General features: G+C 49.5%; 1 protein-coding gene across 1 annotated transcript; it reads right to left on the reverse strand.

The window, feature by feature from the left end:
• Positions 1–806: 806 nt before the first annotated feature.
• On the reverse strand, positions 807–12,705 carry LOC308160936 (stonustoxin subunit beta-like; the record flags this gene model as incomplete). The annotated part of the gene is made up of 3 exons (XM_080534859.1): positions 807–1,348; positions 11,516–11,556; positions 12,644–12,705. 3 exons carry the CDS (start codon positions 12,703–12,705, stop codon positions 807–809), a joined length of 645 nt encoding a protein of 214 aa, XP_080390985.1.
• Between the last annotated feature and the right edge of the window lie 1,688 nt (positions 12,706–14,393).

Below are 14,393 nucleotides of genomic sequence, written 5' to 3' on the forward strand. Positions count from 1 at the left end.
ATCTGGATTGTTTCACGATCAGTTGCATTTCCAGAAATAAAATAATAATAATAAAATAATAAAAGGTGGTAAAAGAATATACAGAAAAATGTCACGCCTCTGTTTTGTCAGTCTACTGCACTTTTTCACATATTTCACAATGAGCAAATAACCAACTGGTTGTCATCAACTGCTGCAGACAGGATCTGAGGCAGGAGTATAAACCTACACTGACACAGTCCTGAAGACTTTCCAGTCAGAGACTCCTCCATCTCACAGGACCTGTACTGCTGCCCTCTAGTGGTCAGAGTGGGACTGACACTACACACATAGAGGACACATAGCTACGTAATACAGCATCATAGCTCAAATACCCAATGTGACTAACTCTTATGTACATACACTGCTGCCCTCTAGTGGTCAGAGTGGGACTGACACTACACACAGAGGACACATAGCTACGTAATACAGCATCAGAGCTCAAATACCCAATGTGACTAACTCTTATGTACATACACTGCTGCCATCTAGTGGTCAGAGTGGGACTAATGTAACCAGCAGGGCTCAAACTGGGGACCTCTCCCCTGGATGACCCACGACTCTGCCATTAACCCAAGCAGATAGGTCTCAGACAGGGCTACACACAATAGCTACACTGACACTACACACTACACACTACACACTATACCCTAAGCACATAGCACCCTACACACTGCACACAGAGGCACATAGTTTGAGTGTATGAAGCTTGGTGTGTGTACAACTACATCATGACATCATGTTATGATCCAACATCTTTGAGCCTTAGGTGTTCAGTGTGATCTCCCTTAGACTAGTTTACACAGGGTCACTGAGCTATCACCCCAAACCCTAAACCCTGGGTAGAGGGGCTCAGTGAATGTGGAGTGGAATGTGTGCAGGAGGGTCAGTGTGTCAGAGGAGACGCTGTAGAAGGACAGAGTGCCGGCCGGCCAGTCCAGATACACTCCTACTCTGCTGGAGCCAGAGGAGGGCGCAGGTATGACAGTTCTCTTATTATTGTGCCAGGCAGAGTAACTGTCATAGGCGGCAGAGCAGAACAGACTCCAGGACTTGTCATTGCATCCCAACACACAGTCACCACCCTCTCCTCTCCTGCTGATTCCTTTATATGTCACTGCTATACGAGCCCCTCCCCCTCCACTCTCTACCTCCCAGTAGCAGCACCCAGTCAGACCCTCTCTACACAGCACCTGTCCCCAGTACTTAAATCTCTCTGGGTGATCAGGATACGGCTGCTCCTCTCTCCCCCATGTCACCTTCCTGTTCTCCTCAGACAGAGAGAGCTCTCTGTGTGCTGTGTTTGGGTCCAGTGTGAGCTCACAGGCATCTGAATGAGAGGGCCAAAATAATCATCAAATCAATACAATTGGATAAATTACAATATTCACATTGAGATCTTGTTAAGTCCAGTTCACATCTATGCAACGCAACGTGACGGGTCAGTTTTAGAACGTCTAAACCGTTGTTAGAAAAAACTTGGCAACAACTTGCGACCGACGGGTGGTGGCATGTGTTGATGACGTATGGTAAGAGGCATGTGTTGATGACGTATGGTAAGAGGCATGTGTTGATGACGTATGGTAAGAACGAAGCTTTCGTACCACGTGACCGAATCGGGAAATTTGTATAAACTTGCCGTTGAAAATTGATGAAATAGGGGTTGATTCATCAGAGCAGTCATACGTCATCTCCCTGTCATCTGGGATTTGTAGTTCTTCATTTGATTTGCCGTGGTGAATGAATGAATGAATGAATGGACTTTATTGTCATTGCTACAGTACAGGTACCAAACAACGAAATTTAGGACTAACGTCTTCACCTCCAGTCCCCCCAACAGCGTTTGCTTTCGTTTCTTCTTTGAACATTTATCTCCCATGATTACAATAGAAATATCACGCACAGTAGCACTAGTCGATAGTGTTAGGGATTTGTATTAAATACTGTGTGTTCATTTAAATAACATGTGACTGAGATCAGTTGAAGGCTCCCAGAACCATAAAAGAGAGGTTCTGCTTTTGAGCGACGTGGGGGGAAGGGGCTCCTGACTGGGAGAAAAGTATTGTGGTTCAAACCGCCTGTAGATTGCTTATTTTTACCTATGTACTAACAACCATTTTGTACCTGCTGTTATGATATCCTATTTTCCTATACTCATTTTATAATCATAACTAATAATTAATGATAAGTCTATTCTTCAATATTGTATTTTAAACTTGTTAATCGAATCCCAAGCCATGGGAATCTGTGGGCCTGGCAACAGTGATGTTTACACAAGCGATCCTGATAAGGACATAGGACCATACAGACCTGGTCATGGAAGGAATGTGTTTGAAGATTAAATAACTGGCCAATTAGTGCTTTAGAACGTATGTAGAATACACCCAAAATAACTATCAAAATATCTGTGCATTATAAAAACATAACTGTGTGCATATGCTTACTGGTTCCTTAAAAAAACATTAGAATGTGTGTGTGTCTAAGGTCGTGCTAGGCTGTGCAAGTACCGTTGCAGACAGAGTGTCCAAACACTCCCACCATGACAAACGACTGGGGGGTCAGAAGAAGAAGATAACACACTCGCACGGACACAAAGGAGTCGAACGCCACATTCAGACATAAAACAGACGTTTACCATAAAACCTAGGAGAGGGACAGCCCATCCCAAAATGTTAAAGAAAAATAGATATAGACTGTGGACCCAGGGGAAACGTGGCTCTTCTCTGGTGAAACTTCTGCAGTTAACCAGCTAATCCTGGTCTGTGGAGGTGAAGCTAGATAAAGACCCCTTTCCATGGAATGAAATGCTATTGTATGCTGATATTATTGTTTGCAGATGTGCTCGAATAAATATTCTCTTAAAGAACAGTTCAGTAGTGGTGCCGAATATTTGATTGGATCATTTTATCTTAGAAGTTATATCAAGGACGTCTCGTTGAGAATAAACGGACTCGCTTGTAAGTGACGACTCAATTAAATCAATTCTGGAGAAGTTGATCACCTTACAATAGCCGTTATGGGTGAAGGGTTAGTAGGTACTAAGTAGTACCTTAGTAGGCTAGAATCGATCAAATGAAGAACTACAAATCCCAGATGACAGGGAGATGACGTATGACTGCTCTGATGAATCAACCCCTATTTCATTAATTTTCTCTATATAACGACGTCGATCATTGATCGGCAACGACACTATATACTAGTTTGCCTAACTGGCCATCGGATTTGGGCTCCTAATATCTAAAAAGCACTACGGTTTTCTTATTTTATCGGATTAAAGTAGCAAAGACCAGACATTCCCATTGACCACCAGTCAAACTTCTCCGCTTCTATCACCCAAAAAGGGGCGTGGACATTCTGATGACAGGGAGATGACACGCAATTGCTCTGATGATACCCCTCCTAAATTTCGTTGTTTGGTACCTGTACTGTAGCAATGACAATAAAGTCCATTCATTCATTCAAACTAGTGACTAGTATTGCCCGGGCAGGAATGCGGAAGTGATATTATGCCTGTATACCTGCGGTTTGGTCAGTAAAGCTACGGAGATATATCAAAGTGTTTCGCCGCCTCTGCCTCCATTCTTTATTGTGAATGATAGATGTTATTGGCTATATACATAACAAAACAATTGGCGACGAGGATCGACGAACTTGTGCGGCGGTTTTGTTTCCCCCTGGATTACAAATGATCACCGCGGGAGTCCTGACCAGGGCGGTGTGCGTGCTGTGAAGTTCGGGAAAAGAGAAACTCACACGGCGCATATTGGAGGAGAGTAAACAAGTAAGTGAAACGGACTGATGAGGCTGATGAGGCTGATGAGGCTGATGAGCTCTCTGCTCTGATGAAGGGACAGGGGGAATATGGGAAATGCAGCCTGCTATTCCTGACGGAATCCTGGCTGAATCCTGGTATACCAGACGGGGCGATGGAACAAGATGGTTTCACAATGGTCCGCGCGGACAGAACGAGAAACAGCGGTAAGATAAAAGGAGGCGGGATCGCTGTGTTTGTTAATTCCAAATGGTGCAAGCCAGGTCATATCACTATCAAAGAGCAAGTCTGCACTCCAGACATAGAACTGTTGGCGCTAGGTTTGAGGCCAGATCTCTGTCCGAGAGAGTTTTCACATGTTGTGGCTGTGACTAGTTACATTCCACCAAGCGCGAACCCGGCGCGCGCAAATGACGTCATCCATTCCTGTATCGCGGGGATACAGACCGCTCACCCAAACGCATTTATCATTGTGAATGGGGACTTCAACCATGTAAATATGGAAAAGACATTGACGGATTTTACCCAGTATGTCACATGTAAAACAAGGGAGAACAAAATACTAGACAAACTATATGCCAATGTGAAGGGAGCCTACACATCCACTGCCCTCCCGCCACTAGGGGCATCCGATCACAATATGGTCTGGATGGAACCAACATACACCCCTATCATAAAAAGGCTGCCTATCACCACCAGGACTGTCCAGCAATGGTCAGAAGACGTGGAGGAGGAGCTGAGGGCGTGTTTTGAAACAACCGACTGGGGGATGTTCCAGAGAGTCCACGGGGAGGACATAGATGGTCTGCTAGACTGTGTCACAGACTATATCAAGTTCTGCGAGGAGAGCATCGTCCCCATTAAAAAGGTACGGTGCTTTCCTAACAACAAGCCGTGGATAAATGGGAACATCAAGAACCTTCTGAAAAGGAAGAGGAGGCTGTTTAAGGCAGGGGACACTGAGGGAGCCAGGGCCACTCAGAAGGAGGTGAAGAAGGAGCTGAGAGCAGCCAAAGAGGAATACAGGAGGAAATTGGAGGGCGGGCTAGAGGCCCACAGCTCCAAGGAGGTGTGGAAGGGCTTCAAGAAGATCACGGGCCACAAGCAGCCACATCCTGTGGTGGAGGGGACCCGAGAGCAGGCAGATGACCTGAACTGCTTCTTTAACAGGTTTGACCAACCATCCCCCTGCCACCCCCCACAGCCCCCGACCCTGTCACAGCCCCCGACCCTGTCACAGCCCCCGACCCAGCCCCCGACCCTGTCACAGCCCCCGACCCAGCCCCCGACCCTGTCACAGCCCCCGACCCAGCCCCCGACCCTGTCACAGCCCCCGACCCAGCCCCCGACCCTGTCACAGCCCCCGACCCAGCCCCCGACCCAGCCCCCGACCCAGCCCCCGACCCTGTCACAGCCCCCGACCCAGCCCCTGACCCAGCCCCCGACCCAGCCCCCGACCCAGCCCCCGACCCAGCCCCCGACCCTGTCACCCCCCCCATCCCCCTGTCACCCCCCACAGCCCCCGACCCTCTCCTCCCCTCTCCAATGTACCGCACCCCTGGCAACAGTAGCCCCCACTCCCCCTGACACCCCAGCAGCACCCCAACAGCAACTGCCTCCCCTTACCAACACCAGGAGCCAGGGAGCATGCTTCACACCTGGAGACACCGGTACTCACAGCTTTATAACATCTGAGCAGGTGAGAAGGCAGCTTTCCAGGGTGAATGTGAACAAGTCCAGAGGTCCAGACAACATCAACCCCAGGGTTCTGAAGGTGTGTGCTGGAGAGCTGGCGGACACATTCCAACATCTCTTCAGTCTATCTCTAAGACTGAGGAGGGTGCCACAGCTCTGGAAGACCTCTTGCATCGTCCCAGTGCCAAAGAAGGGACGGCCCAGCACCCCAAACGACTACAGACCTGTCGCCCTGACACCACAGGTCATGAAGATCCTGGAGAGGCTAGTGCTGCAACACCTTAAGCCCCAGGTGAAGGACTTCCTGGACCCCCGGCAGTTTGCATACCAGGAGAGCATGGGGGTGGAGGACGCCATCATTTACATGCTGCACAGGGCCTACACACACCTGGAGAGGCCACAGAGCATGGTGAGGACCATGTTCTTCGACTTCTCCAGTGCATTTAACACTATCAAGCCATCACTGCTGGCTGACAAACTAGCAGTGATGTGTGTGGAGGACTCCCTGACGGCTTGGATCCACAACTACCTCACAGACAGGCGTCAGTATGTGAGACTGCAGGGCTGTCAGTCTGAGGTGGTGGTGTGCAACACCGGTGCCCCCCAGGGAACTGTTCTGTCACCCTTTCTCTTCACCCTCTATACCTCCGACTTCCAGTTTAGCTCCGACCAGTGCCACCTGCAGAAGTTTTCGGATGACTCCTCTATCGTCGGTTACATCACAGACGACAGGGATGAGGAGTACAGGGCCCTGGTGGAGAGCTTCGTGCAGTGGTGCGACACCAACTACCTTTTGCTTAACACCAGCAAAACAAAGGAGTTGGTGGTGGATTTTAGGAGGAAGAGAAGGACCCCAGCCCCCATCACCATCAAGGGGGTGGAAGTCGAGAGGGTGGACTCCTACAGGTACCTGGGAGTACAAATTAATAACAAACTGGACTGGACTGACAACACCGAGGCTCTTCTCAGGAAAGGGCAGAGCAGACTGTTTTTCCTGAGAAGGCTGAGGTCTTTCGGTGTCTGCAACAAGCTGCTGCAAATGTTTTACCAGTCGGTGGTTGCCAGCGTTCTGTTCTTCGCCGTGGCCTGCTGGGGTGGAAACATCTGTGCCAGGGATGCTGCGAAGCTAAACAAACTGGTGAAGAAGGCCAGCTCTGTGGTGGGGACCGGGCTGGACAGCCTAGAGGTGGTGGCAGAACAGAGGATGGGGAAAAAACTGGCGGCCATGCTGGCCAATCCCTCCCACCCGATGTACTGCGAGCTGGCAGGGATGAGGAGCAAGTTCAGCCACAGATTTGTTCTCCCCCGTCAAAGTACAAAAAGATTTGGACAGTCCTTTATTCCAGCTGCACTCCGACTCTACAACCAGGCCCTGCAGGGTGGGGGAGACCTGGAGATGGAACTTTTGGAACTTTTTACTTATTGAGCCTGCACTGTTTTATGTTTTTTATTGAATGTTTTTCTGTTTTCTGTACTGAATGTTTTCTGCCCTAACTGAGCTGTTTGACAACAAAATTTCCCCATTGGGGACAATAAAGGTTTTCAATCAATCAATCAATCAAAACTTGCTTAAAGTGGGAAAATGCCGATGACTGGAGCATTTGGACAGTTTGATGACACTTTAGAGACTTGGAATGCTTACACTGAACGGTTTGAGTTTTTTGTTATTGCTAATGACATTAAAGATAACAAGGTGGTGGCAACCTTCCTTAGCATAATAGAATGAATGAATGAATGAATGAATGAATGGTCTTTATTGTCATTGCTACAGTACAGGAACTAGCAAGCTAGCAGATGAAGTGTGATGGTTTTCGCCACCATGCATGTCAATCGACCAGAGAGGAACAAGGCAAGCTAAAAGTTAGAAAAACAACCTACTAAATTAAACTTACAGATTCAGTCGTAGCCTCCTGCTCATCAACTGCCAACGCCCAAGGAAGGGAGAAAGTGAGAGATCGCGGACCGTCGCAGATCGTCTCATCGGGGATTGTCCAGCCAGACGTTTTGGGGGTCTCGGCTAGAACGGATATATTTCTTACGCAAACATTTACTGGGATTTACTACCGACGTGTGCGATGTGGAGAATACAAGTGGTGTTGTGGTTGACTTTCTCTGTGCTGCTGTCCTTGTCTGGAGGGGAGATGAAAGCCCGGAGCTGCAGCGAGGTTAGACAGGCTTACACGACCAAAGGTCGTTACCCTCCCTCCCCCACCCGGCGACGACCCCCCCTCACCCCTCCCTCCCCCACCCGGCGACGACCCCCCCTCCCCCATCACCCGGAGACTCTCTACCGAAACCGTGGAACAATGGACAACCCCCCCCATCCCCCAATCCTCACCCCCCTACCTGGTCTACACTCTGAGCAAACGCAATGTTATTATGTCGCCCCCCCCCCTCCCCCCCGCCTAAATCTACTGGTGTTTTTGTACCCCCCCCCCACCATGACCACACACTGTACATACTTGTTGTTTTGTCCCCCCGCCCGAACTACCCATTGTACATATTATATATCTGTCCCCCTGCCCGAACTACCCACTGTACATACTTTGTGTTTTGTCCCCCGCCCCCACCTGTGGTGTATGTCCCCACCTGTCCTACCCGCTGTACATACCTTATGTTTTGTTGTATTGTTCTTCCCATGTTGGATGTATGTTTATCTTGTAGATAGTACTAGTTATTTGTCTGTATTATCTTGTAGATAGTACTAATTTTTTGTCTGTCTTACATGTAACGATTAATTGAGTATCAAGGACCCCAATTGAAATAAGCCAGTGGCTTTCTTGGGTTTTTATCCTGTTAGTTGACGTTGTATGTAATATGTACTTTCATGTACCTACTTCTGCAAATCTTCTAATAAAGTTTTCAATCAATCAATCAAACCAAACAACGAAATTTAGGAGGGGTGGCTCCCCTGGTGTTAGGAAAGAAAAAAAAAACACTTAAAAAAAAAACACAAGAAGGGAAGGAGCTGGTTTACATAAATAAAGGCTATGTACACTATCCACTATACTATACTGTACAGATAGTCGACTAGGGTTGTCATATTGCACAATAGTGTTATTGCACATTTATTTAAAGTGTCGCAGTTTGCAGGCTTGAAATTTACATATTTGTGCCTCAGCACTACACCTGATTTTCAGTCCAGCAGCTGCCATCAATCCGTCCAGACTGTCCAGGGCCCAGAACCTAGGTCTTTGCTGTGTTCAGGGCCTGGACGGCCCTGTGGTAGAAGCTGTTCTTCAGTCTGTTTGTCCTTGCGGCCATGGTCCTGAACCGCCTTTTCGAGGGCAGCCGGGTAAAGTGTTCGTACCCAGGGTGGGTTGGGTCCCTGGAGATCTTGGAGGCCTTCCTGAGACAGCGTGTGTTGTACAGCTCTTCCAGAGAGGAGAGGGGGGCGCCGGTGATCTTCTGGGCTGTTCTCACGACTCTCTGTAGCGCATTTCTCTCCGCGGTTGTGCAGCTGGAGAACCAGTTGCAGATGCCGTAGGTGAAGACGCTCTCCACTGCGCCGCGGTAGAAGGTCACCAGTATCTCCTGCTTGCTGTGTTCCTTCCTGAGGACTCTCAGGATGTATAGCCGCTGTTGTGCCTTCTTGATGGTGGCTTTTGTGTTGTCCTTCCAGGTCAGGTCATCCCGCCTCGGGAACGGTTGTAGTGGTGTTGAAGGCGGAGCTGAAGTCCACAAAGAGCAGTCTCGCGTAGCTGTTTCCCCTCTCCAGGTGGGATAGAGTGGCGTGGAGAGTCGTCGCGATGGCGCCCTCTGTGGACCTGTGGGCTCTGTAGGCGAACTGGTATGGATCCAGGTTGGGCGGGAGGCGTGTGAGTATGTGGGCCCGGACTAGTTTCTCGAAGCACTTCATGATGATTGGTGTGAGTGCCACCGGGCGGTAGTCGTTTAGGCAGCTCACCGTGCTTTTCTTCGGGACTGGGATGATAGTTGAGGTTTTCAGGCAGGGTGGGATGGTGGCCTGGGACAGGGACTGGTTGAAGATGTTGGTGAAAACCCCGGCCAGCTGGTCGGCGCAGTCCCTCAGCACCCGTCCCAGGACGCCATCCGGCCCCGAGGCTTTCCTGGGGTCCACCGCCTTCAGCACGCGTCTCACTTCATGCTCTGTGAGGGTGAGGCTGCTGAGAGCTGGAGAGAGTGGTGTTTGTGTTGTGGTTACCTCCGTTCGCCCCTCGTCGAACCGGGCGTAGAAGGTGTTCAGCTTTCCCGCCAGCAGGGGGTCGTCCTCTGCGGCTGTGAGCCTGTTGGCTCTGAAGTTTGTCATGTGCTGAACCCCCTGCCACATCCGCCTGGAGTCGTTGCTCAGGAAGCATTCCTCAATCTTCTCTCTGTGGTCTGCCTTGGCCGCTTTGATTCCGCGCTTTAGGTTAGCCCTGGTGGTGCTGTACAGCGGTGTGCTCTTCCCTGCGAAGAAGGCGTTGTCCCTCTCGTTGATCAGTTTTTGGACCTTCCCAGTCATCCATGGCTATGTGGTTCAGAACCGACGACGTGTACTGTTCCAGGTCCTCATGCTCATATTCCTGCCATGGGGTGTCATTTAGGCAGATCTGCAGTGGAGCGGACCCTTCTGGCCAGGTTCTGACAGTCTTAGTGGTGATGGGAGCACTTTTCCCCATGGTAGTGTATGCTGGGATCAGGAGGATTGACACATGGTCAGACATGCCTAGATGAGCTAGCGGACTAGCCTTGTAAGCACGTTTGATGTTGGTGTATACCTTGTCCAGTGTTTTTTCTCCTCTTGTTGCACATTTAACATGCTGATAGAACTTGGGTAGTACTGCCTTCAGGTCGACATGATTGAAGTCTCCTGCTATAATGTGAATTGCCTGTGGATCTGTGCTTTGTTGACCACTGATGACGTCATATAGCCGCGCCAATGCTAAGCTACCGTCTGCATCTGGTGCAATATAAACGCTTGTAATATACACTGCATTGAATTCTCTCGGTAGGTAAGTGGGTCGGCATTTAACAGTCAAGTATTCCAGGTTTGGGGAACAGTGGCTACTTACAGTTTTCGTGTTTAAGCACCAGCTATCCTTCGTCGATATTATGAGGCCGCCTCCGCGGGACTTACCGCTGAGCTGCGTGCGGTCTGCCCGGTGAAGGGTCCGTCCTTCCAAGCTAATCGCGGAGTCCAAGATAGTTTCATTTAGCCAGGTTTCAGTGAGAATAATCACACAGCTATCTCCCACGATGTTATTTTTGGCAACTTGTAGTCTCAATTCATCCATCTTATTCGTCAGGGACCTGACGTTGGATAGGAAAATACTCGGCAAAGCAGGTTTGTCTGGGCTTCTCCTCAGCCTAGCTAGCAGGCCTCCCCTTACTCCTCGGCGTTGTTTACGGTCTCGCCTCCGCCGCTTGCGCCTTAGTGTTGGGATAGCGTAGTACTGTTCACCCGGCGACCTAGCGATTTCGAATGGGATTCCCTGTTGTTCCAAGAATTCCGTTGTTATAGTCCTCTCATTTTGCGCACCAACTTCTAGTAAGTCTAGTCTGCTGTAGGTACTATTTACACAACCGTTCCCTAGGCGGGATGTAAATAGGATGTAATAGGAGCTAAAACGTTTGGCTTGCTAAGGGACTTACTCCAACCAAACAAGCCAGGTGCCTATTCTTACAAGGACATTGTGACAACGTTAAATGGACATTTTTGCCCAAAGCCTGGTGATTGCAGAGCGGTTCAGGTTCCACAAGAGGAATCAAGAGGAAGGTGAATCCATTACTCAATATGTAGCAGTACTGAGGAAATTGACTGAACATTGTCAGTTTGGCACATCACTGTGTGACACTCTGCGTGACAGACTTGTGTGTGGATTAAGGAGTGAGGCAATACAGAAGCGCCTGCTCACAGAGGAGCACCTCACATTTAAGACAGCTGTGGATGTTGCAATATCAATGGAGCTAGCTGCCAGGGAAGCACTGCAGCTAGGGGCTGCCTCAAGAGTGCATGGTGTAGCAGCCACACATGATAGACAGAGAGGGGGTACCCTGTAATGTTATCGTTGTGGGAAACGTGATCACCTGTCATCAGAATGCTGGGCGAGGGAGCTCCTATGCCGTCACTGTGACAAGAGGGGACACATTGAGCGGGTTTGTAGAGCTAAGAGAGAGAAGTCAACAAAGGACACCTTTAAAGATAGGAAAAAGTCAGACAAGGCAAACACACTAAGACAACTGGCGGTCAAAGAAGAAACTGCACAGTGTTAAGCAGGGACAGACAAGCAGCAGTGGAACAGACTCAGAAGAGGAGTTACCAATAAAGGTGTTAACTGTAAAAGGAGGCTCGGCAGCCTATAGTGTCACCCCGTTATTGGAAGGACATCCCATTACGATGGAAATCGATACTGGAGCCGCTGTATCACTAATGTCAGAGACACTGTTCAAGAAAAAACTGAACCATATGCCATTGACTCAGGCAAAGCTCATTCTAAAAACATACACAGGTGAAACAGTCCCCATGGTTGGGAGAGCTGAGGTCCTAGTTGAATTAAATGGGCAAAAAGTCAGGCTTCCGATCTATGTGGTCAGAGGGGACTATCCAGCACTGATGGGCAGACCATGGCTGGAGGTGATGCGTCTGAACTGGAGAAAGGTGAATGCAGTATCAGAAGATACCACCGGCCTATCAGCAGTGTTAAAGCAAGCATCCAGCCGTCACCGTCAACTTTTGCGTCACGTACGCTGAGCACAGCAGAAAGGAACTATCCACAGATAGAGAAAGAAGCATTAAGCATTATCTTTGGAATTAAAAAGTTCCACACTTACCTGTTCGGAAGGAGGTTCACCCTGCTGACCGACCATCGTCCTTTGACATCCATCTTGGGTCCATATGCAGGGATACCGACCCTGGCAGCAAGCCGCATGCAGCGCTGGGCACTGCTCCTCAGTGCTCACAACTATGACATTAAGTACCGGAGGTCAGGGGCACACGCCAATGCGGATGCTTTGTCACGCCTTCCACTTCCTGATCACCCTAAGAGCAAGGAGCAAACCATTTTCTACTTTGACATGGTGGAGAGTACCCCGGTGACTGCTCACCGGGTCAGGAAGGAAACAAAGGGGGACCCCATCCTCTCCAGGGTGTTTGACCGCGTTATGAGAGGGGATCTGTCACAGGTTCCTGACGCACCACCGGATCTTCAGCCTTACCTTTCGCGGGGGAAGGAGTTGACGGTGACGGCTGGATGCTTGCTCTGGGGCATGCGGGTCATAATCCCGACAAAGCTGAGAGAACCAGTCCTGAGAGAGCTACACTCAGGCCATTGTGGCATCGTCAGGATGAAAGAGCTTGCACGCAGTTACTTCTGGTGGCCTGGGCTAGACTATGACATTGAATCTAAAGCCAGATCATGCCCATCATGTCAAGTCATCAGAAACACACCAAGCCTGGCTCCGCTGCATCCTTGGGACTGGCCAGCGTGTTCCTGGCAACGAGTTCATCTGGATTTTGCAGGACCAGTTGATGGAGCTATGCTGCTGGTGGCCGTGGATGTACACTCAAAGTGGCCTGAGGTGGCTGTCATGTCCACCATCACCTCGGGGAAGACCATTCAGATATTGAGGGAGATGTTTGGTCGATTTGGACTCCCTGAGCAGATCGTCACTGATAATGGGCCATCTTTTGTATCAACAGAGATGGAGGACTTCCTACAGAACAATGGAATTAAGCACATCCTTTCAAGTCCATACCATCCATCCAGCAACGGATTGGCTGAGAGAATGGTGCAAACTGTAAAACATGCCCTCAAAGCATCCAAGAGTGAGGCTCCCTTGAAGCAACGCCTTGATACTTTTCTACTCAAGTATCGTAATACCCCTCATGCAACGACTGGGACCTCGCCAGCTTACCTTCTAATGAAGAGGCAGCTTCGGACACGTCTTGATCTGCTGCGACCTACCTCAACGGAAACATCAGTCCACGAGAAACAGCGGGAACAAGTAAATCAGCGAGCTAAGCGGTCTAAAGACAGACAGTTTGATGTTGGAGACTCTGTCCTCGCACGCAACTACACTACTAAGGAGAAATGGACCCCTGCCACGGTCCTCCGGAAGACTGGACCCGTTTCCTATCATGTTCACACCAAAGACAATCAGACATGGCGTAGGCACGTGGACCAGTTGTTGCCTAGAGAGCTAGGGGTGACCAGCCCCACATCCGGGGCATCAGGATTCGCGTTCACGGACGAGCTGACACCACACCTGAGCATGCCGGTACCTGCAGCGGCCACACCTTCGCCGCCTGCAGTAGAGCCAGCACCTCCAGACCCCTCGGTGATCGAATGCCCTGTGATCGAGCTTGAACCCAGCCCTTCTCCGGTGCTGAGGCGCTATCCCCCAAGAGACAGGAAACCTCCTGAGCGCCTGGTGCTAACCCTGTCTACCATCTCTCCCTAGTTGACATTTAATGTGTATGATGCTAATGTGGACATTATCATTTAAGGGGGGAGGAAATATGTTATGTATTGAAGTGTTATTTTTGAGCTATGTGAACCACCGTAGTTGGAGTGATGAAAAGCGTATAGGTAACTAGTGTTGCCCGGGCAGGAATGCGGAAGTGATACTATGCCTGTATACCTGCGGTTTGGTCAGTAAAGCTACAGAGATATATCAAAGTGTTTCGCCGCCTCTGCCTCCATTCTTTATTGTGAATGATAGATGTTATTGGCTATATACATAACAGTTACTTTTATAGATTTCCGTCTAATAATCAATTTAATTACATATTTTTACTGCCAGAGCCCATAGTTACCATGGAAACGGACGAAATGAATGGTCTTTATTGTCATTAATACAGTACAGGGGGGTGCCCCGCGGTGGTGTAGCGGTCTAAGCACTGGCCACTAGTGCATGCTGCCCACCGGGGACTGGGTTCGTATCCCAGCTCGCCAGATCCGGATAT

This window comes from Nansenia antarctica (genome assembly GCF_963989245.1).
Source record: "Nansenia antarctica genome assembly, chromosome: 6".
Taxonomy (NCBI): domain Eukaryota; kingdom Metazoa; phylum Chordata; class Actinopteri; order Argentiniformes; family Microstomatidae; genus Nansenia; species Nansenia antarctica.